Source organism: Genypterus blacodes, unplaced genomic scaffold (genome assembly GCF_046128005.1).
Source record: "Genypterus blacodes isolate CSIRO-AG114 ecotype Tasmania unplaced genomic scaffold, CSIRO-AGI_Gbla_v1 ptg000154l_1, whole genome shotgun sequence".
Classification (NCBI taxonomy): Eukaryota; Metazoa; Chordata; class Actinopteri; order Ophidiiformes; family Ophidiidae; genus Genypterus; species Genypterus blacodes.
In genome coordinates, this window is record NW_027466956.1 from 2,098,484 (window position 1) to 2,124,400 (window position 25,917).

General features: G+C 40.1%; 1 protein-coding gene across 1 annotated transcript in view; it reads right to left on the bottom strand.

Moving 5' to 3' along the window:
* Positions 1–25,917, bottom strand: part of npas3 (neuronal PAS domain protein 3) — a 250,860-nt gene that overhangs the window by 38,595 nt on the left and 186,348 nt on the right. Inside the window, exon 6 of the mRNA XM_076166053.1 lies at positions 4,944–5,124. Within this exon, the coding sequence (XP_076022168.1) occupies positions 4,944–5,124 (181 nt within the window). The remainder of the gene's footprint in view (positions 1–4,943; positions 5,125–25,917) is intronic.

Genomic DNA, 25,917 nt, shown 5'->3' on the forward strand with positions numbered 1-25,917 from the left:
GCGATTAATATTTGTGCTTATAAAGAAGTGATGTTTCTTGTTTCATGTGGCCCAAACCACAGTGTGACTGATCTTGTTTGCTGCTATTTATGCAGCCTTTTTTGGAGTATATTTCAGCCTGTATTCTGCCACATGAGGACTCTCTTGGAATTTCAAGAGAATTCTGGAAACCAGTTGATTTGTATTAGAAACAGGTTGCAATAACCTCATTACATTGGCATATTCATCTAGACATTCAGAACCTAATAACAGATCAATCAGTTCAACAGCTGGATAATCTTCACAGTCTAGATCATCAATGTTACACTTAATTACTACAAAGAGGTCCAATGTCAACAGCCAGGAGGAATCAGATGGAATGATATCTTTCCTCTGGACATGAACTGACCAAGAAGAGGAAATAAGAGTCACTTAGGCAACCACTTCTCCTCAGGAAGGAAAGACACGCACGCACGCGCACGAACGCACGCACGCGCGCATCAAAGTCAAATTGCATCATGCGGTTTTAAAGATGACGCTCAGTGAAAGAGGGTTGAGGGCAGTCAGGATGAGATTTGTCCTCCAAGGTTTCCTCGTATTTTCACTTTCGGCACTTTGTAGGAGTGAGACTGTAATTAAAAGAGCAAGGTCACATGTCTGAGTTATTGGGACGGAGCAGAATGTGAGGATACCAGCAGTAATAATTCTTCTTTTTTCTCCCCTCTTCAAATTGTTGAACTTGACAGCCGATGTAGATAAGTAGAGACGTTCTTTATGTTTCAGAATCAAGTAGGAAGTCAAGTTTTTCATCATTTCTTCATCATGCATTTGTTACTTCTAGGCTGGACTATTGTATTTCATTATCAGACTGCCCTTAGGACTCTTCAGATGGTCCAGAATGCAGCTGCATGTGTCCTGACCAGACTAGACTAGAACTAAGAAAAGGGATCATATTTCTCCCATTTTAGCTGCACTGGCTTCCAGTAAAATACAGAATAGAATGGGAAATCCTCCTGCTCACTTTAAAAGCTCGGAAAGAAGGTTGTATAATTATTATTATTGTTAATATTTAGCTTTTTTTCAGATGACCCTGAAGTAAAATAGGCAATTTGAAGTACAAATAGATTGAAATCCAAAACAGCAGGAAGCCAAGACCATTGAAGGTTGTGAGAACATTGCACAGTAGTGTGGACGCAGAGTCCAGGATGGATTCAGTGATGTTGATGCGATGATCTCATAGGTACAGTTTTTACACTTTTAAAGCTCTTAATGGTCAGGACCTTTAAGAGCTCATAGTACCATATTACACACCAAAAACACTGTGCTTCCAGAATGCAGGCTTACATGTGTTACCTAGTATCTCAGGCTTCCCTCTTGTGGAACCATCTTCCAGATTCGGTCTGGGGGGCACCCTCTCTGTGTTTAAGAGTAGGCTTAGAACTTTCCTTTTTGATAAAGCTTATAGTTAGGGTCGGCCAGGCTTGCCTTGGACCAGCCCTATTTATGCTGCTATAGGCCTAGACTGCTGGGGGACTTCCCATGATGCACTGAGCTCCTCTCTCTTCTCTATCTGTGCATATTCGTCATTGCATTATTACTGCATTTCACTAACTCTACTTGTTGTGATTTGATGCTATATAAATTGATTTAATGACATTTCAAATGCAAATCTACTTGAAGTTGAATTTTCCTTCTTCCAGTAATTGTAAAAGTAGTTTATTTTTTAATTCAATCACTAATTTTCATGATTTAGGTAGAATTTTAGTTTTGTGAAGAATCCATCCATCCATTGCACCATATGTTCACAATTTTTATCTTCCAAACACTCTTCATCTCTCTCTCTCTCTCTCTCTCTCTCTCTCTCTCTCTCTCTCTCTCTGATGATAATTTAAGTATTAGGGGAAAATCCATTTATAAATTAAACAAAATGACTTGATATCCATCGAGTCCCTCAGTTCATCAGCCTGTTCAAACAACGAGGGGAAGATTGGCTTTGTGGCGGCTGGGGTCTTCGGAGAAGCCACGGTAATTAGATCTGCCATGGATTTATTCTTGCCTGATTGGTGGTGGTGATGGGTGGGTAGGGAGGGGGGCATTATATTAATTGGAGATCCGCATTTGCGTTTTTTTTGTTCCTTTTTTTCTTTGACTTTCTGCAAACCTCTAACGAGTCGTGTGTCCCCAAGTAACAACCCACAGAGAGTGTATAAGAGGACATACAGAACGCGTCCGTCAATGTCAACTTGTCTGGAGGGACAGGGTGGAGAGAGAGAGAGACAAAAGGAGGAAATATACAAACGTGAATTGGTGTTTCCAATGTTAATTTGCCGAGAGATAGAGAGAAATAAAGGCGGCAAAAAGGGACAAAAGGATGATGTATGAATATCTGAGTGACTCCTAAAGGTAATTGGACTAAAGAGAGTAACAGAGAGAAGACAAAAAGGTGGACACTCTCCCCAATGATATTCAGGGAGAGATGGAACAAAAGAGAGGGAGAGGAGCTGTAGAGACGTGCTTGTGCACGACTTCTTAGTCATTTTAATTTATCCAAAGATCATGTATGAATATGAAGGAGCGATCGCAAATGTTGATTCTTGAGGTCTTTGGATTGATCAGGTTCAAAACAGGCCCAATCCTACTTGATTAGACTCAATCCAATCAATCAATAATTCATATTGACACACAGACCTGAGGCAAGGGCACGAAACCCAGCCAGAACCAATTAACCAGAATGAAATTTAGAAATGACGAATGGACCTGTGTACACCCAAAATGTATTCCACCAGAGAGAGAGTGACAAAGAGGGACATGGCAACAAACGCATCAGAAAAAACAAACAATATTCCTAAATCTAAGTACCTTTCAATTATTGAATATTCAAATTGATTAATAGTTTTACTAAAAATGTGGCTACAGTAAAACACAGAATATTGTATTTAAATTAGGAATCAAATTTAAGCCTATTTAGCTTCTTTTAATGAATGACAGCAAGCTCCAAGAATGCTCTGGGAAGGTTTATTTAAACATTCTCAGGGATATTTTGATAAGTGACTGACAAGTTCAGGTCTGTGTAAGCGTTGTGGTCCCCAGGAGGTTCTCTGTAGGTTTTCATTTCAAAACCTTCAACACATAACTGGGAAATCTTCTTGGAACATTGCCCAGAGGTACTGTAAAGTTTTTTTTATAACAGAATGGGAACTTTCAATCTACTTGTACTCATAGTACCTCATAGTGCCTATTTTACCTCAGGGTCTTCGAAAAAAGTTAAACAACAACAATAATAAGAATTATATAACCTTCTTTCCTTTCTCTATCTCTCTTTCCTTTCCCCCCCTCTTTCTGTATAAAAAACAATCTCCAAAATGTCCTATATCTGTTTGCGCATGCGTCATGTCAAATGCTTGCTTCAATAAAAACATACAAAAAAAAAGAATGGGAACTTTTAGTGAACACTCATGTAGAGTATTTACAGTGCATAACATGGAACATGAGAGGAAGGTTCTTTAACTGTTTTCAATTGTAATCCTGAGGGAATATTGTTTTTAGCATAACACTTGAACTTTGCTTATTTTTTGGACTTTAAAAGAAAATGTTCCACCCTAAAGCATTTGTGTTGTTGTTGTTTACTGACTGGCAGTATAAAGTGATTATTTAGTCCAAAATGTGCAAACAGCAAGCTCATACTCATTCTGCCTCTTCCTCCTCTTCTGCTCCTGACCTTATTCATTCTCCCATCCCTGCTTTTCTCATGACCTTTTCTTTCCCTTCTTCTTCCTTCCTTCTATGGCACTTAACCTGATACCCTTTTCTTCCTGGTTTGCCCTTGCTCCTTCTATCACTCTGTTTTTACCCTCCTCACTCTACATCCCTTCATCTAGATACATTTTTGCTCTTGCCTTATCTCCCCTGTCCTTGCTCCTTTTTGCTTTGCATTGCTTTTGGTTATGGAACTGTTTAGACAAGAGATTGGCTGTCTTGGTCTTGTTCAACACGTAAAGAGGGTAACCCACAACCATGGGCACACATTAGATTTGGGCATCACAAGGGGTATTGAAATAGATATTGCCACTCACTCATCACTCAATCATCACTGACATTCCTATTTCTGATCATTTCTTTGTCTTTTTAATGCTTCTGTGTTTGCATCAAATCAGTGTGATGAAACTGTTGCTGTAAAGCAAATCCTTGATGACAATGCTAGAGCTTTATTGATAAAATGAATACTTTTCCTCCATCCAACGTTTGCTCAGTTGTATAAAAAATTGATAAAAACTTTAAAGAAAGTGGAGGAAAAGGAAATTTAAATGTGTCCTTGGACTTCTGATAATAATGTTGTCAGAAAAGAAGGATAAATCCTTACAAGAAGATCATTTCTAAAAAAAACAACAACCCCAAAGTCCTTTTCTCTGAGATAAACACTCTTTTGAATCCATCTCCCGCATTTTTCTTAAATGATCAAGTCTTAGCTCTTAAATTCAATAAATATAGCTTCATCAGCTCTTTGTGATCAACCAGCAGGTGAGTCTCCACCTATCATGATATCCTTTCATTGATACCAGTTGCTGAAATTGGTCTCACTATCAACATAGAGAACACCCTCCCCTTGGATGTTTCAACACATTTCAACAATTCTTTTTAATATGGCTTTTAATTTGCACTACATTTGCGGGTATCATTGGCAATAGTTTGGTATTGTTATCTAATGGTTTTGGTTTTTGTCTATCACCTATTGCTATTTCCATTTTTGCTATTTATTTATTTTATTTTCATCGTATTTTGTTAAAGCACCTTGGGATGCATCTTTGCATAAAATGTTCTATACAAATAACATTATTATTATTATTCCTACTAGAAGAAGTGGTAGCAGTGGTAGTAGTTGTTGTCTCATCTTTGCTACCAAGGACACATTTATCTTTGCATAATTTGTTTAATCGCAGACAGACACACTATTCCCGCCTTCCTACCTGGTTCGGGCGTCTCTGAGTGCGACGACGAGGAGGCCGAGGACGCTCCGTCTTCGTTGACAGCCCCCTGGGAGAGAGACAATCCTCGGCCTGGAGGGAGCTTCATGCCGAGCTGCTCGGCCGTTTCCACGTGATCGCCAGGATGGATGTAGTCGAATACGCTGCTGCCTGTCAACTCGACCTACAGGGGGAGCAAGAGAGCGCATCTGGATTTAGACTAGGTTTGGGTAAAACCTGTGAAATCTTTTGGGAATATTCGACACAGAACATGTCTACACTTCTAATTCCTCCTATATTCGCCTTCCTTTCATTTATTCCTCATTTGTTTGCTCTTCATGCCTTTGTTTCCCCCAAACATTTATTTCTCTTAATTCTCTCCTCACCATTTACCTCTACATATACCACTTTCTACTATAATGCCTCTTTATTCAGATTCTACCTCCTCATTTTTCTTGCCTTTTTCATCTTTCTTTAAATTCCAATACTTCCTTTATTCACTGTCTGACTTTTCCATCCTTCCTTCTAACCCTGTCTTCAAACTCCTCCTCCACCAATTTTCACCCATCTTTCCTTCACTTGGCTTCATCTTGCTTCCATTGTCTTTTTACATTAATTCCCCTCTTCCATCTAATCCCTCCCCCAGCAGCTGTGGAAATTCAGCAGCAGATTTTCTTTCTTATGGAAATGAATAAATAAGCCATATTCTTACTGAATAAATACACAGTCCCTTCACCTTAAACACTCTCATTAGTGGCGATAGAAGTGGATTTGTCTTTGTTAATTGGGGATGAGAAGCAGGAGTGGCGCCAAACACGTAATGTGAGTGCTAATTCATACATGCACACAAGCACATATACTTTCTATTATTAATTTGCATAGACACAGATTTGCATCAAAACACAAAATACCAAGTTTGTAAATATACACATGTGCAGTCATTTGAAGATTTGGCATGGGAACCACACTGACATGGATGTGGTTTGCTCCGATACATATGTAAAAACATCCCTTTTTTTTTAAACAAATAGGAAATAGGAAGGTGTTTCCGGTTCAGCCACTTGACCTCCACCGCTTCTTTCTTTGCTTTTTGCTTGGCCAGTCATCAATGAGGTGCATCATCAATGAATCATAATTTCTGATACATATTGGTCTCAGACTCGATTTGACGTTTGAGTTGAACTCAGGTGGCCAGATTGACACTCTGTGTACCCCCACCAGCAAAAGAGAGCATTAAAGTGCAATATTACTCTCATGGCAGTCGGGGTGCAACGTTTTTGTTTATTCATGCAGCTTCCCCAGTTATTCATTCGGCAAATGAGAATGTGTTTCGATTCCGAACGGTGTGTACAGTTATCGAATAAGTTAGATGTTTAACTAAGTCTGATGTTTCAAGGTCACAAAGCTGCCTCACTTCTGATCACATTCTGGCACCCTGGCAACTAATGCTCCTCAGCAATTCTTTGAAGAATTTGTTGAAGCTTAGTCGGGCTAAAATATAAAGCACTGCCTTTTAACTAATCACATCGCTTGGAAAATAGCGTCACTGTTTGTGCAGGATCCCTTGCTGTACCAATAGGGGGTTTCTTTGTAAATACTGGGGTCAGAATATCTAGATTTGCATGTGACCATTCCATCCATTTAGCGAAGGAAATATGACTGTTGTAAAGATTAAAGAATTAATGCCAAAAGACACAGAGGATGGAATAAGGAAAATAAGAAAGAAAGAAGTTAGGGAAAGATAGGAAGAACATTTTGAATCAATGTACTAATTTCCTTTCTACCTGTATGGACACACACACATATATACATACATACATGTAAAATTGCCAATATCATCATGCAACATTTGCTACAGTGTCTATGCAATTGTGAAAGGTTTTGTTTGTCGGGTAACTGCAAAACTGTGCACGTTTATGCTTGTCTACTGAGGTTTTTTGGGGTTCGCTGGGACAATGCGGATTACACAGGCGTAATCCCTTTAATAAGAAATCCCTTTAAGGCAATTTAGTGCCCTCATGAAGTCTCATCCGGAGCAGAAAGTAATGATTAAGAAATGAGACTGATGTGTGCACACACACAGGCACATGCACATGCGCGTACACACACACACACACACACAGAGGCCCCAGTGCACCATGGGAGTTGGCGTTCATGTTTACACGTTACAGTGCTAATTGGATCTACATTGTTCTCTCTTGCAATAACACGCCGACTTTTAATCAATTAAAACTTGGCAGAACTGCTTTACATAAAGACAGCAGTAAAGCTAATTACACAGAGGAACACAGATAGGAAATTATACATTCATACAATTACTGCAACAACACGTTAAGAACATTATCATACACAACATTGTGGAAGAGCACATTGGTGTAGAGTGAAATGTGGTCCAGCTTTGACATTCAGGAACGACAAGATGTCACTGGATAATAAAAATATTAAAAATAGAAATATTTTTGTTGTGTAGTGTATTTTTCACAGATGCACCATAACAGGCAGATAATGTGCCTAATGCTGCTTTGTTCCAGTTTAAAGGATATAACGTAACGCTTTAGCTGCTGTACTTAAACCCAAACATTTTCTGTAAACTTGTGATTTTTTTCTAGTATTATAAACCATGTTTGTGACGAAACACTATAGTGCAAAATCTTGCGATGTGAGAGGTCACCGTGTGTCTTTCTTTGCTTGTCCTTGCTGTGATTACTTACTGTCAACTTCTCCGCCTTATGAGAGAATGTTAAATGAAAGCAATAACCTCTTTCTAAAAAACAAAGGAAAAACCTGAAATCCAGATAATCAACTTTTCTGTCTCTGAATCACACTCCCATTAACAAGGCTACATTTTAAAACCGCACACACACTTTCAATGGCTCAAAAATTATTCTCGCACACACACCACTCTAAAGAGTACAAAACCTCCATGTGACTTTGCAAAGTACTAATCTAATAAATTGATGTTTGCTCGGGGGGTTCAAAATTAATAACAGCATTAAACATTAGCTAAGTGGGGTAATATTACAAGTTTGATATTGCATAATTACAGTGCTGCTAACGATTCACAGGGCATCAGCCTGCTAGAGCCACAGAGGGAAGTGAAAAGTGAAAGACATAAGCACAGGAAACTTGACAAAACCTTCCTTCCTAAATGGAGAATATCTTAAACACTGAAACCCTTAACAAAACACACACTGACACCAACGCATTACCATAAGCTATAGGATTCTGGCCCATTAATACAAAAAATCCTCACAGAATGACATTGCTTTGTAAAATACAGCTAAAATGATATGAACGCTACTTTCTTTTAGCCTGTTTATGGTAATTCCATTCAATTTTAGGGTTAGAAATTGATTCCAGATACCATCAGATCCCTCTGCATGTAAACAGTACATACAGTAGGTTTGAGTCACTTTCCTTATAGCGGCCAGTCTACTTGCTGGAATACTGATCAGGCCAAAACTTTAATCCAGTAATGATTCAAACGTCAACAAAAACATACTTCCACCGACTAACTTCTACAGGAGGAACAGGAACTTGTTCCTTTGAATGTTTAAATCTGTACCTCAGCTTTTTTGTCTGCATGTGTTGTATTTACTGTGTGTGTGTGTCCTTTCACAAATGTTTCCTGTTCTAAACTGTGTCTTGTTTGTGTCCGCAAGCCTATTATGTGTGTGTAGATGTGTGTGTGTGTGTCTGTGTCCAACGGATAACACTAGTCTCCAGTTGATAGCACTAGTGTGTTATCAGTCAGATGAATGGGGACAAATCTCTATTGTCAGTATGAATGCACACACACACACACGCACGCACGCACACACGCACGCACGCACACACACACACACACACACACACACACACACACACACACACACACACAAATGCGCACGCACGCACTCACTCACGCACGCACGCACGCAAGCATGCACGCACGCAAGCACGCACGCACGCACGCACGCACGCACGCACGCATACACACACATCATATCCAAGACACTTTCCTTGTCAACAGCTCAGAGGATGACAAATGAACAGTCTATTATTAACTGTTTGGCACTGTTTGTGTTTGTGTTTGTGTGTGGGTGTTAAGTGTGTGCATGCATGTGTGTGTGCGTGCATGTGTGTGTGTTTGTTTGTTTGTATATGTGTGTGTCAGCCTGGTGCTGATGGTGATTTATTAGGCAAAAATAAAACACAGACCAGTGAAAGCAATCACATGATCTGGACAAGAGAGAAAGAAAAAAACACACAAACACACACAAAGTTGCTCCATCCATACATTCTGTGGCCTAACTGTGTGCAGCAATAAGCTTACGAATGCGTATGTGCAAGAACGGCAAAATGGAAGGTGTGTTGAAGAAGACACACATGTACAAGTCATCCTTAAAAGTTTGAGGAAGAAGAAGAAGAAACTCCTCATTAAACACAAGAACACATGCTAGAGATCAGCATTTCTACTGTGTGTGTATGTGAGGCAGAGAAAGTGAGAGAGGGCAAACACACCCTAAATCACTGGACACTGAAGAACTTGTGGCTCGGTGTGTGCACGTGTGTGTTTGTGGGTTTAGCCTCCCTGAGAGTGACAGAATGTAAGACATCCACCACCTAGATCAATACATAGACACACACACACGCACACACATACACCCACATATACTTTGCCAAATCACTAAAGCTTCATCGATTTACTGACATTTTAAAGCAAAAACCCAACACACACTCACACATAATCCAACTGATGCCACAGTAGTGTGTGTGTCACTTTCTTGTCATTCATCACCTGTTCTATCGCTCACTCTTTCACACAACTAAATCTCTCTCTAGCTCTCTCAGGAGTGATGAGTGTTGGTCAGGTGCATTCTGGGTACACACACACACACACAAACACACACAAACACACACACACACACACACACACACACACACACACACACACACACACACACACTCACAGACGCTGAGGTTGGAACATGAAATCATAGACTTAAGCTGGTGGAGATAGTGGGACAGGTATGAGACACACACACACACACACACACACACACACACACACACACACACAAACATACACACACACACACACACACACACACACACAGGCTTAAATCAGGCTGCTGAGCTCATGTCACAATGTTGGTTCAGCGGAAATGTACAGTGCGTCAGGGCTTTCCAGGGCCAGCACACACACAGCCCCCCCCCCCCCCCCCCCCCCCCCCCACACACACACACACACACACACACACACTCCCCCCAACACACACACACACACACACACACACACACACACACACACACACACACAGTGTCAGTTCTTAAAACCCTCCATCACTGTTCCCTGTTTTGACGTTGGTCAATTTTGTTGTAGTTACCTGTTGTAGCATGTGCATATGACCAGTGGCCTTTTGTGCAGTTTATGGCCTGTGGGGACTCATTTAGCTGGCCCTTCATATCAAGTCACGTGGAGCTGGGGGTAGGTAACAGACGTAGAAAAGACACAAGACAATTCCTTCTGCCTTGGCTGGGACAATGCCACACAATGTAATCAATAAAGGAATCTAACAACTCCAACATCAAAACCCTGACCTCACAATCACCGCTGTGCAAATATCCGGTGAAAAGCCACAATTTCATGTCTGCTGTGATTATTACTTAAATAAAGTACCCACCACCTCTGTTTCAGCATATACTGCCCGGAAGAAGACCTTAATAATAAAAAAAAACTGAACATATTAATTCATCACTAAAACATAATTTACTAGATGGGCACTCAAAGCAAACAGTGAAGTAAATAAATAATACATAAATTGCAATGATGCATTCAACCGGCTGCTCACTTTTTACTAAACAAAGTGGGCATTTCAATTTCATCATGGAGTTACATTTTTCCCAACCAGAGTAGAATAGATTAGCAATCTTACTGTCTGGAAAGTGCTGAAAGTGTCCTAAATAAGAATCAAAGAATGCAATATGTCCACAATCCTGATTGAGAGTTAAAACCCTGGTGCTTGTGGTTATGTGAAAAAGTGGCCACATCACTACACATGAAGATACCTATCTGCCGTCCAAACTGAGTTGATTGTCGTGTATTTCATCCAATAGAAAACCTTCTAAGCTTTCAAACTGCTATCACATGCCCCAATCACCTGTTGTGTTGCGCCACAAGGTCCCTGAGAAGAAATAATGTCACCACAGCCCCCTCAGACGGGCCTTGCACAGCATTGTGGGATCACTGCCTTACCATGAGAAGTAAGAAATGCAGGTCTTGGGATTTGAGCTATTTCGGAGAGGTTTGGCATAGCTAAGGCCGTGTGGTGACACTTGGCAGTAAATGACTCATAAATCCTTTCCTTTTACCTATGAAGATCAGTTTTGGTACAGATTGTAACAGAGGGTTAAGTCTAAGACTATTATTGATGCTGAATGTTATTGATGAAACTTCATTTAATGTTCATTTATTTAAAAATGACCAATGAATGAGTTCCACATGTAAAATCTAATGGTACAGGTGTCTACCTGCTAGCCTTGCTGTTTGTTTGATGTGTTTATGTACAGTAATAAGCAAAAAAACAAAAAAATTAGAAGACCCAGATTATGGAATATAAAAATCAAAAATAATAAAAGGTTCTGTTTTCTACATAGAGACTGACTTGAATTCAGGGTCTGTTCAACATCATTCTCCAAGGAAGGCAACTGGTGAGAGCCTTCCAGGTAAAACCTTCAACACATCACCATCTAAACTTACTTTCTCCTTCCTTTGCCAAGAAACCTTTGCAGACACCTTACCAATCAAACATAACCAGGATTCCAAAATGATTTCCTTTCTGGAAAGAGACTATGATATGGGACAAAGTGATGTCATCAATTAAGACCAATAACACTCATGTCATTTGTTCCACACACACATCCCTCTGCTTGTCTGTTCCCCTATTCTGCTTACAGTGTTCTTAGATGTTGTTATGCCCTTTACTTACACCCTAGTGGTGTCTGTTTCCTGTCTCCTGTTTTCTTTCTCCCTTATTCAGGTTCATTGGAAACATCCAGGGGCAAGCTTTAAAAGAAGCTCTTCTCCAGCATGTCTCTGTCCTCCACCGCCATGGCAACCAGCCATAACACTGCCCCTTTTGCCCTATTTATATTGTTTTTGGATAGTCTCAGGTCTCCTCCAGGAAGCCTCCTTGTGCCTACAGTACATGGTGTGATCTGCTTTGTTTCCCCTATTGGTACAATTGTCTGGAACACAGCAATAACCCTAGAGTGTGGACAAACAATGTCACAGATACTGCAATCTATAGATCTAATTATTGATCAAGAAGTCAAGAAGAGGAGGGTTGCATGTTAACACCAAGCAAACTACACAAATCAAATTAATGCTATGAGGAGGTAACATCACCTAACACTTCTTCTTCAGAAGCACACATTGAAGCATGTCTGCATCTGGTTGAATGAGCTCAATATAAGCTCCATTCTCTTGTTGAGCTGTCTGATGGAAGCATGTCTTCCTCACATCATTACATCATTCCACACATTGACTTCAAGTGTGATCCAGTGTCTGCTGACAGAGTTTGCTTGGTACATGGACTAAATGATGACAACCAGAAGGAACGTACAACAATTCTGGCTTTGTTTTATGTTATTTTGTTATCCAAGCATTGTAAAGTTGTTCCTGTATGGTCAGTCCCATCCATACATCTGTCTTGGCTTTTAACTCTTTTTCTCTCTCCCAAGCATTCACTCTCTATCTGTCTGACTTGTTCATAAAGTCAACTGTGCTGCACTAAAACCCCCCAAATCTCTTCTGTTTGCACCCAAATCCCACAGCAATGGCGGCTTTTGAGTTTTTAAAACGAGAGCCCCAGACACTGATAAGCAGAGTGTCAAACGTCCAAACACTGGGGCCAATCCCTGTCTCCCAATGCATTATGGGAGTGTGATAACAGCACAATGGAAGAGCAGTTTTATCACATTTCTCGTGTTAATATGTCTACTGCTTCTTATTCTTTTTATTGAGGAGATTTCATTTATTAAAAGTGTTAATGACTTTGTACAGAGCTGCAGGTGAAACTGTGAGATTGTGTGTGTATGTGTGTGTGTGTGTGTGTGCACTCAAGGCTACATCTCATTCATCAAGTGAAAAGGTCTGTAGGGCACACACCATCACAAGTGTTCTGTATATGTGTGTTTCTGGAGGGCATTTCCCTTTATATACGTGTGTGATGGACCCTAAATGTGTGTGTGTGTGTGTGTGTGTGTGTGTGTGTGTGTGTGTGTGTGTTTGTGTGTTTGTGTGCGTGTGTGTGTTTGATTGATACTACTGGAGACAACAGTATTGGTATGGATGGGGGGGGGGGAGAAAGAAAGCGGAATAAGAGGGAATGAAAGGAAAAGCACAACAAAAGAGGTAAACGAGATAAAAAAAAAAAGACACAGTGGTATTTGAAGAGCTGTGGATTTTCTGAACCTGAAGAGGTTTTTTCCTCCCTGGCCTCTCATATGTCTCTGTCTCATGTTGACATGGATGATCCCTAAGGCCCCATTACACAACAATATGTAATCTGCTTCTGCTTACATTATCAAAATAACGACGAACATGTGTTAATGCAAGGTGTTAATGTTCATATTGTGTTCAGAATGCAATCCAATCTCATATTGATGTGATCAGATATGTATGTCAGAACTATCCAGGTGTAAATCTGTGCAGCTGGCAAACATTTGTGAGATTAAATCCACCCATAGGTGGAAAATGTTAGCCTGCCTCATGCACACTGCTCCACTCAATCTCATTAATAATGCTATTTAGTATAAGGAGTTATGACTTGCTGTAAACGGGCCACTGCCTCTTGAATGTGGACAGTGACAGCCTACATGGAAAATTATTAGTCACTTCAAAAATGGATGAAGATCATCCACAAAGCGAGGAGAAGAAATGGGTTTTAATCACATCATGATCTACTTGCTGAGATCCAATCACAATGCAGACAGCATTCAGATAATGAGAACTCGAATTGGTGCAAGGTGTTAAGGCAAGTCAAATTATTCAGATAACATATCACGTTTTATAATTCAAGGTGTAAAAGAGTCTGATTTCAAAGAAGAACATCCTCAGTGTTTCCCTTCCCTATTTGTCAAGGCATTAACTAGTGTGTTTGTTAAAGAAGGGAGTTCTAGATGGGGACTCTGGATGGGTTCAAAGCAAAGCAATTATATATCTAAAGCAAATGCTTTAGATATATAATTGCGAAAGGCAATTCAAAGTGCTTTACCAGAAAGTCCGATCCACTTCTCCAGTCTGTATGATGTGATCAACTGTGTCAAACGCAGCATAGAGGAACAACTATATGTGCTCTTATTAGCTTGGGGAGGCTGAAGGTCATTCTGATGGCTACGTGGAGGAGGTAGGCTTGGTGGGGATTTTAATTTTAGCGATTTTTAGAGTCATGGGTACAGTATCCAGATTACAGCTCACTGCAACACGAGGCTAAACAAGCTCCTTTCCTACATGTTGTTGTGGTATATGTCCCGTTTGTTTTGATTCTGCTTGTCTCTTGTCCTTGGTAGAGAGAACAGATGGGTGACACAGGGAGAATGAAAGGTTGAAAACAAACAATTTGACTGACCGATTGATGGAAAGTCCATCTCCCTTAAAAAGATGTCTACGGTCCCAGAAAAGATTACAATTGTCAAAAAGTGCACTGAATGGGCATTACATGGAGTGGAAAGCGTGTGTTTAGTGCCAGCAAACTGCTAAATCGCTCAAATACCCTTCTGACTGGAAGTAGAGGGCCATTGATAAAAACCTCAGCATCCAGAGAGCAAACTATGTTCAACAGATCAGCAAAGTCTTGTTTGAGCATTTCAAACTGCCACTTCACAATGTCAATCGTCCTGTTATGCAATATGATCTATTTAGTCAGATTTGCTGCCACAATACCCAGGATGCTACCTGTGATGTCAAGAATCATATATTGGGAACACAAAGAGCTTTCATGTTTTCACTGCACATGCTCCTCACATCTGTTACAGTAATGTTGCCAACTATCAACATTTTGTGGCCGAGTCGTTAGCTTTCCAGATGAAGAAGAAGAAGAATGAAGATTTATTAGACACACTTCCCTCCTGTTTCTTTGCAGTCTTATCAGTGGTAATTCACTGTATGTGAGCAATCTCTGGTCTGTTATTGTATTGGTGTAATTTCCACACAGTCCAATTACCTCCACATTTACCTCTAACTTGTGAATTTTGGTTCCCAGCAAGGTGATCTTCTGCAAAAGCTTGTGAAAATCATCTGCGGAGAAGGGTGGCACCCTGCTGTTAGTTAGCTTCGGCTATATCCACTCACTGTAGAATCGCCTGTCCAATCACGACAACACGAATGCGCTCACGCAGCTGTTTTGCAGTATATTTAACAGTATCTTGAGGTTCTGGTAAGCGTTCAGGATTGGTGAGCTTGACAGTCCTGTTGTGAGAGTTTTTGATTTATTCTCCACCATGTAGATATTTCTCCACCATGTACAAGTGTAAAAATAAGCATTTCTCTGTGCAATCCAAGCAAGGTTTTAATTTTGATAGTGGCACTGCTTATATAAAATACAAAAAGTTTGTCGAGTAAATGTTTGGTTCACCACAGCATGGAATTTACCATTTCTGTCACTGAGAGAGAGCACAAGGAGACTGATTTGTCTGGTAACACTAATATAGCAGCTGGCAGCTGTAATAAAAGTGTATTTATTATGAATATCCTCCACTTCTTCCAGCAGTGTTTACTGCCAGCAGTGAGCAGCTATTTTATTAGCACTGCCCATTTCTCACCTTAAAGGGCGCTATTTATGCTTTTAAGTGTTTCTGATAAAAAGCAGCAAATAAATATGATATTGTTGTGTTATAAGAAATAACAATAAATAATTATTATATATATATATTCTTTATTGTTATTGTATTGTTAAACAGAAACAAATGTTTGTGTTATGTCTACATGTATATACATTATGTATTGTTATTTATTTTAACACAAATAAATAATTTGTATTTATATATTTAAAATTTATACTGTGTATGTATATATATATATATATATATAAATATAACAAATACATCATTTGTTAAATTACTATATATATATATATATTATATATTTAAAATGTATACTGTGTATGTTTATATATATATATAAATATAACAAATACATAATTTAGAAAAAAATTTAGATATCGGGCCATCGTGAGTATTCAATATTCACATGGAAATGGTAGTCAATGGCGGCCATCTTGAAAAATGCCTCCCACGGCCGCCATTGACTACCGATTCCATGTGAATTTTCGTTTCTGTGTTGATTATAATATGATATTAATCATATGGTTAGCTATTTACCTCACATAGCTCTTTGGAGTTTGTACATGAATGATACAAATAAATTTGAATGATATTGGGGTCAAATCACACATTGTTATGAATAGGAATTCAGGTGGAAACTTAAGTATTTAGCCTATTTGGAAGCTCACAATGCGAGATAGGCCTAACTGACAATAGTAGCTGTCCAAACATGGGGTCAATCGTGGAAGACTCTCAGCAATCCCCTTCACAGTAACAGAGAGCTGTGCAGTCTAAGGCAGCTTTCTTGCACTTACACTGCTTAACACAACCCTTCTTACATTTGCAGGAGATAAGTTCACAGCTAGACTAGCCTGCATCAGGCAGACATATGGTTCATAATGACCATCAGATGCCTTTGACTAGCCCAATCTACAAGGAGAAGGAAGCTCAGGTGTTAACACCTGCATCTGACTCCCATGCAGGGAGCCGAGGTGCCCCTGAGCAAGGCACCGAACCCTCAATTGCTCCCCCCTCTGCGAAGGGTGGTAATATAATGTAATGTAAGTCGCTTTGGATAAAAGCGTCTGCCAAATGATCGTAATGTAATGTAATGTAATGTAATGTAATGGCCTCCTTGATACTACTTACTCACTTACAAAAAATAGAAGGCCTATATTTCCTATTTTTGACATGATGGTCAACAGCCTATAGTTACTTCAGTCAGCTCTGGTATTATTATTTCTGTCATTGTAGCTCAAATCCAAACCTCCAGTCTGTGAGAAACACAAACAGATATAAGCAAACCGTATTCACATAATATCATTTAACCATTTTAACCATTCTGTAGTTGAACATTGTCAATTTTTTTAAATTCCAGTCATCTTCTCAACTGTCGATAGCAACATGGCAACCCTTCCAGTTTGGTTAAACTACCCAACATTTGTGCAGCAGATTTTCATAAACCGATTAAAAAATGGGATTTTTGATTTTCAAAATAAACACAAATTGCCAGCCCATAATGAAGATGAGCAAATAACTTTTGTGGGGTGATAATAGGAACATTTCTAGTTAAAAGTGTAATTTTGTAGGCTCACTGAAGCTCGCTGTGTTAATCTGACATAAAAAAACAGAAAGATCAAAGAGGAAAAGGAGGTGTGAATGAAGGAGAGAGGGAAAAACAAGCTGCTGTAATTGATGAGGAGGAATCGATAGTTATTCCGGCTTAAAAAAACACAAGACTGACAGATTTCACTCTATATGTGTGTGTGTCTGTTTGTGTGTGTGTGTGTATGGGGGGTGGAGGCTGGGTCATTAAAGCATCTGAAGTATCATAGATAAACATCATCACTGCACCAGCACAACCATGTGTGTGTGTATGTGCATGTGTGCGTGTATGTGTGCGTGTGTGTCTGTATGTGTATTTTTGCAGCAGGATTCACTTCATTTCATTTTGTGTGCTTGTCTGCTTCTCATGTGTTTTTCTCTACGGATTCTATAGATGCGTGTGTTCGTGCATGTGTCTATAGGACAATTAATTGAGCAGCAATTGGAATGCGTTGCAGCAGCCTGTTGTGAGCCCCTACAGGGCTTTAAATGCAGACAAACACACACACAAAGACAAAGGGCAGGCGAGCACATGCACACACACAGTCACTCTCACACTAAAATGCTAAAATACATTAAAAAAATTCAAGGCTTGTCTGTGACTGACACAACCTAAACACACACACGTAACCACACTCACATGCACACACACACACACACACACACACACACACACACACACACACACACACACACACACACACAGTGGTGTTCCCTCAGGATCTCCACTTTCAGCTGCTGTGACCTTGACAAGTACAAAACAAACTGACTCTCTCTCTCTCTCTCTCTCTCTCTCTCTCTCTCTCTCTCTCTCTCTCTCTCTCTCTCTCTCTTTCTCTTCTATCGCTCTCTTCTTTTTGCGATCTCCGTCTCTTTCTCCATCTAAAATGCTCTGTCTCTTTACTGTCAGTACATCAGTAAGTCGGTAACCAGTTCCTTTTGTTTTGGTCTCTTTCTCTTTCTCTTTCTTGCCTCGTCTTCTTTCTGTTCTGTTTTGTAACCCGATATCTTACTGTTATTGTTTCTCTTTCCGTTCCAAACCTTCAGTCTCTCTCTGGTCTCTGAAAGACCAACGGACTGATATTTGATTCCATGCTGACTGCTGCATCAAAACCTCATTTCTGTTTCTGCACCTGTTCAGTACTATAAATTACTTTGCTTTTAATGGTGCTAAGCTAGCAGTCTATCCCCAGATCTACATCAGGGGTGGGCAAACTTTTTGGCTCAGGGGCCACAATGATTTTTAAATAAGACAGACAGTGTGAACTTATATTCTTTATACTATATATTAAATAAAAATAAAACTTTCTGTCCTTTGGCTTTCTGTCCTTTCCTGCTTCATATAGCAGCAGGAGAATTAGCGCCCAGATAACATCATTGCACCATGTGTTTGTATTCTCTGTTATCAGGTCTGTTTTTACTGAACCCTTCCGCCTGGTTGTTGTTTTTGATCCGCGCCGCTTCACATGCTAGTTTAGCGCTATGTTAGCATTTTCCTGTTCGGCTCAAAGACCGTGGTCAAGAAGCATAGGGGAGATGTTCCGTAAACCTGCAGCGGCAGATTTATTTTCACCAGCCTCTGGCACACTGTACATTCATATCGACTTCAGGAGCAGTCAATGTAGTATTTTGTTTGTAATAAAACACAAAAGCAAAGCTGTAACAGAAGCTAACACTCAGCCTTAGTCAACAATAGCTGCTAAAGCTCATAAAACCACAATTTACTATTTTTACAAGGTTCAGCAGTAAATTAGAGATCCTTAGAGTGGATGGAAGTGTTTCATTTAATGTTAGTGTTGAAAGGCTTCCCTCCACTTCCAGGCTAAACACGGAGATAAAACTGAGATGCCATCCCATCACCTGACTCTGAGAATGATGAACAAGAACATTCTTTGATTTTAATACACACGCATGCTTCCCCCTCTCTCTCTGTTTCCACACACAGTCTTAGTGCTGCATTTAGAACATAGGGCTTTGCTTCACAAACATGGATAAGATCCAAAAATGTGTTGACACTTTCAGAGTCTGGCTGACACAAACTTTCATATGACGGTTGATTGATAGGCAGAAGTTTTGGTAATATCCACATTTCAGCCTCGTGAAGGATTAAGGGCTCAAAAATTTGAAATCACTAAGAGCACACAATCACTTGCTGTGGATAAACCTGAATATACTTTGTCACTAGGATGAGAACATATCGGCTTTCCTGCACTTATGGAGAGTCCAAGTTTTGGTGAAGCACGTTTTCAGCCTGATGATAGCCGATAGCCGTCTCTCCATATCTGCAAAACAACTGGGAGCGGGTGCTGCTGTCGCCTTTGGGTGCATAAGATTATGTATGAGTTGTCTATTAGATGGGGATTTAGGGAACATGAGTTATACTGTATATCTGGATATCATCTGAAGACAATCTGTGAGCTTCAAACACAGAGGCAGACGCCGGCAGACGGGGACGCCTCACTATCTGAAATGACTGTTTGTTTTCAATTTCACATTCTAGCTGATTTCCACTGTTTGGGGCACACAGAGGTTATTCCTGAAGGAGACCTGTCTGTGTGTGTGTGTGTGTGTGTGTGTGTGTGTGTGTGTGTGTGTGTGTGTGTGTGTGTGTGTGAGCGTGTGCATGCTGGTGCGTGCTGGTGCATGTTGTGTTGAGTATAAGTGCATGTGAATGACAATATATGTAAAACTATATGTGTGCAGGTTTCTGTCTGTGTGTGATTGCATGTATAACACTGAGCGTACACGTTTGTATGACTGTGAACCTGAAATTGTATGTGTGTAAATGTCTCTCTCTCTTTGTGTGTATGTGTGAGAGAGAGTGTGCATCTCCCTATCAGTGAGACAAGTCATTATTCTTGGATGACAGCGCTCAGCTCCTGCTCCGCTCCCAGGTAATGAATTCTCCTCCAGATAAAGAAAATAAAAATCATCTTTAATTTCTCTGCCTTGTGTAAATTGTGATTCTTTCTGCCCAAGTGCATCAGCCTGGCTGCCCAGCCACTCCCTGCCCAAGAGCTCACACAGCTGTCCCACTACTGGAGAAGGATGATGGTGAAGACAAACTGAAGAACTTACAATGAGAAATTAGGGTACAAGTTGATTTCTATTTCCACATTTTCTAAGACACACATTCTGTAAATACACACAAACAGATATTATCTCCACACACACACACACACACACACACACACACACACACACACACACACACACACACATACAGTCTCTTGTGTGTGCTGCGTTTGTTTTATGCTCCATCTGCCATCTCTCCCCACTGTCCCATTAGTGTTAAACTACGGCTCCAGAACTATGGGGACACACAGGGGACAAAAGGGACAAAAAGGACATTTTACTGACAGCCATTTTACATTTTGATGTTTTATGTGTTACTACTGTTCTTATATATCATACAGGGAAAGGGAGGAAAAGCCATCTGTGCAGTGTGACCTTTCACTGAATTAGGCTTTTTTTATTTTAACAAAAAAGCTGCATTGTAACAAATCATTTGATTTAAGTCTCTGGCGCTAATTAACCTCTATTCTTTGGTGCAAACAGATTTTAAAAAATCACAACCCCGGCATTAAGTTGCTTTTGACATAATCTGAGGAAAACAAAGAACATATAACATATTACATATAATAAGAACAAATATGTGAGACACAATGAGAGAAAAGGAAAGGTGCCACACTGTGTCGTGAAAGAGAGACAGATGATGAAGATGCAGCAGGGGAAATAGGAGGGCATATAGGAAATACTGGACATCAGAGGAAACAGAGGAGCACGAGTAGAGACAATCACGTGAGCCCAGGCAGGGGAAGTTATTAGTGGAATAAAATAACCAACCAGGGGAGGTAGAGGAGATGCAGATGAAGGCGTGATAGCGTTGCTGCGCATGCTAGGACAGCTGCAGGAAGAGCCCCCTGCCCTCTATCATGGAGGAACGCCACCTCCGTGTGTCCGTTTGAAAAGTTTCACTTTTTCATTTTCACAGAGAGAGATTTTGTCCGATATTGTTTCTCTTCTTTCATTACTTGATTCCCTGTGTGTGTGTGTGTGTGTGTGTGTGTGTGTGTGTGTGTGTGTGTGTGCGTGTGTGTGTGTGTGTGCGTGTGTTCGTGTGTGTGTGTGTGTGCATCTTTCCTCTATAAACCATGCGGTCTCACAGCGGCCATTGACAAACATGAGCTGTTTCACTCTGCCTGTCTCTACCCATGTGTTCCATTAAAAACACTGTTGATCCCTGTACGAGCACACACACACTCACACACACATACACACGCAGAGAAAAGGCCATGATAATCAGGTTAATGTGTCTCTCTGCTTTTATCCACAGAAAACTAAAAAGGCTGGATGCTCAGTTGACATTTATTCTTTAGCCCTTAACCACTGCACCTGTCTGTCTGTCTGTCTGTCTGTCTGTCTGTCTGTCTGTCACTCCTCCATCCTCATTCTATTGCTCTTTCACTTTCTGACGCGTTCATCCCACTCTTTCATTCTGTTTCTCTGTATCTCTGTCTATATGGCTCAATTCATTTTATTTGCATTAATCTGTGTTAGAGAAATGACTCACCCATTGATTTTCCTAATGAGGATTAATAAATAATCAATAAGAGTAATCATTGTTTTCTTACTTTTCTTACAACTGAGCATCTAAAAGGCACACAGGTACACACGCACACACACAAACACACACAAACATGCACACACGCACACACGCATACAGACATACATTAGAATTATTTGATATTACGCTTCATGATATGTTCTCTTTAGAATGAGGGCAACAAAGACATTTTAGCAGTCTCATAGTTATTAGACTTGAAAACATGAGACATGATAACACGCTAATAATAACACATGAAAAAGACATAAAAGCTGATATTCAGTTTTGTATCCTGAAGTTCACTTTAGTAATTAATACTGTGTTGTGGATATTTATAGTTTCCCCAGATATCTCTTTCATGTATACATTCTAATTGTTTCTTTAAAAGTGTGGATTTTTTTGAAGGACACATATATAATTGTATGATGAATGAATTAATATATGACTTTGTAGGCCACGCTCTTAAACTTTGTACTTTTCGACCAAACTTTTCCCTTCAGGTACACATGATAAAAAATAGAGAAGCCTCATTTTTATGCAGCAGCAGTTCGGTCATATTTAAATCATAAATGTCATTACGGTTCACTTCTATCTATAATGAATCCAGACTGTCAGAGAGATTAGCTGAATGTGTGGGCTCTGTTTTTGCTCACTATTAGCAGTGTGAGGTCTGATAACGCCTCCTTAATTGTAATCATTTTTTCTCTCTGCATTATTATTAAGTCATGATAAAAGTTAAATGAAAGATGATGGTCGTCCATAATAACATGTCACACATCAAATGTATTTTTCATTCTTTTTGATAGAGAAGGAGTTGAATGTTTTTAGTCTATTGTTTTAAACTGTTGAAAAAAAAAATTCATTTGTTTTTTCTATTTTTTGAAAAAGCACTTCCCCTCACCAATGTCCGCTTCACTTCCTGTTTCCCATAATAACAATAGCTTTGGTTGGGTCTACATTGCATTTTGGTCAAAATGTGTCCAAACCAAAGTGGCTTGTTTGCTGTTTACAGAGCGAGTGGGATGGACTACACAACATTCCACCATTTTCTACAATGAAACATGAGAAGTTAAGATTTTGATGTACTCATTCAATTATACGTTTTTATATTTTTTGGCAGAACCTTTAAATGTTTGGGGGTTTTTTTTAACTGTAGATTTTCTATTATTTAGAAATAGAACATTTCTTTTATTTAATTTAATTGTCTGAAATAAGTAAAATAAATCAAGAACTTTGTTAATCATTCGTTTTTATTTCTTAAATTCTTTTGTAGAAATCTTTATTAACTTCTTTTTTTTTTTTTTATCTTTGAACCCCTTTAAATCCCTCTGTTTAACCGTTCATCAATTAACTTTTTTCTGCCTTTAAGTAGCACAAATTTTCATCACATTCCACTGCGGTTACACACACACACACACACACACACACACACACACACACACACACACACACTCACACACAAACACACACACACACACATTGCTGTAAGCCTGCCATGGTCACATCCAGTTATGCTGACATGGCCCAGCATCTGCTTGGCGGCTCCACAATGACTCACATTTGCACTTAAATGAGTGGATTTAAGTGGAGCGATGCCATTACCACTTGGCCATATGTGATCCCAATGTCTTTATCCTGCATTACACCGAGGAGGAGGAGGAGGAGGAGAGGGGGGGAGAGGAGGAACAACACGAGATTGGAGGGTGAAGAGAGGGAGATTAGGACCGACACCAGCACAGAGAGAAGGAACAAGGCATCAAGCGTAAAAACTGGATCTATAATGAGGGAGAGATTGAGAGGAAGATGCTGCAGAAAAGACAGAGGAAGACGTCAAAAGGAGAAAGGGAAAAATGTTAAAAAGGAGAGAAAGAGGAAAATGTCAAACAGGGGAAGGCCTTGAAAAGAGGATGTTAATGAAGAAGAGAAAAAAGATGGCATGTGCTTCTTTCACCTTCTCCATCTCCCTATTCTCCTTTTTTCATTTCCTTTGTCCTACTCTCAGCCCAGCCAACTCATATCATCCTTTCTCCTTTTTCTCCTCTATACTTTCCTTCTCACCATTACACTCCTTTCCTCTCTCCCTCTTTATATTCCTTCCTTCCTTAACCCCTCACTTTGCTCCATTTGTGTGTCATCTTCAGTCAATCCTTTCTCATCCAAACGTTTATTTCTCTTCTTCCCCTGCTGTCCTCTTCTGCTTTCCACATTCAAATTTCTCAGGTCATCCACTATACATCCTCCGACCATCCTTTGTTTTCTACTCTCCCCTCTTCTTTTCCATTTGTTTCCCTCTGTTCCCCTTCCATGCCATCCTACGTTCTTATCCTCCATCTTCCTCACAATTATCCTTATCTCCTCTTCTCTTTCAACCCCCCCTCTTTCCCATCCTCCTTCCTTCCTCCTCTCACCAACCACAATCTCTCCTTCTCCCTCCTACTCTCCTTCTGTTTATCCTTCCTACACTTTGGCTAATCTCTCTCAACTCCTTCCTCTAAAACTTCCCTCCTTTTCTTTTCCTCTCTGTAGCTAACCTGTCCCTTTTCCTGCCTTCCTCGATCCTTCCTCCTTTCCCTGACAAATCTCCTCCCTCTCTCCTTCCCTCCTCCAGGTGTTTTGGAGGGATAAAGGATTGATGAAGCCATCAAGTCCCAGTTCCTGACATTTACAAAAAACCCTCCAAGCAAATGCTTCTCGCTCTCTCTCTCTCTCTCTCTCTCTCTCTCTCTCTCTCTCTCTCTCTCTCTCTCTCGCTTGCTCTCTCTCTCGCTCTCTCTCTCTCACTCTCTCTCTCGTTATCTCTGCAGAGGTCCCTCGCTCACAAGTTGCCCGACCACATCATTAAGACCCAGTAATTAGAGCTCATTTGTAAAGCCAGTGTAAATAAAGCGCCCATAATGGCCAGGATATCACTCACACTGAGGCGTAAACTAGACGTGTGTGTGTGTATTTAGGGGGACAGGGAGCATTAGGAAATTTACCCATGTGTCATTAGTTAGAATACAGCGTGTGTGTGTGTGTGTGTGTGTGTGTGTGTGTGTGTGTGTGTGTGTGTGTGTGTGTGTGTTTGTGTGAGCGCGTGCGTGCGTGCGTGCGCTCCAAAAGTTTGATTTGTGAGAGAAAGATGAGACGCAATTGTGTTGAGAAGGCTAAATTAATCATTGGTTGTGCGTGTGTATTTGTGTAGAATAACAGTAGTCATTAGGAAATAGACCATGCCTTTTCCAACAAAGGCGGCCAAGAACATAGAATATATGGGGAGTGTTTGGGTCTTACATTTGATGTGTTGGTGTCTTCCTCTGGTTCCCCCTCTGAATGTGGCTTGAGGCACCAAAACTCCTACTGCCAAGAAAATCTGAAATTACCAAGCAAGTCCCAGAGGTCCTCCAAGTGAAGACCAAAAGTACGCCCTAAAAAGGCCTTTGATGACATTTAAATGATCACTGGATCTCTGAAGTAACACCCTGGTCAAGGACAGACCATTTCAATGCAACCCTGGACAACTCATTTAATTGAAGTGTCTCTGTATAAAACCATAATGCACCCTTGGAGTCTTTTCTTGCTTACAAGCAATCCTCTTAAGAAGTCCTAGAATCGATTCAAACATTGAAAAAAGCTCATGAAGAAGTTACAACCCCTTATGCCTTATGGAAGTCCTTCAACATTGCCAAAATTAGATCTTTGTAAACCTGGGATCTGAGTCCTGGAACACCACCCTAAATAATGCTTTAACTCCATCAACAGGGACGTAAACCAGATAAAAGACACTTGCTAGAACTCATGAAACACCACATGGATACTCTGAGACTGAGTCCCTTGAAGTAATCATTGAACATTTCAAAAACAGTCTAAGACATTCTAAAAGCACCACTATATCACATTCAGGTTCACAAAAGAACAGCTGAAACCTGTCAAAAAGTAGTGGGATACTATAAAGGACACCTGCTATGCCACCATGGACAT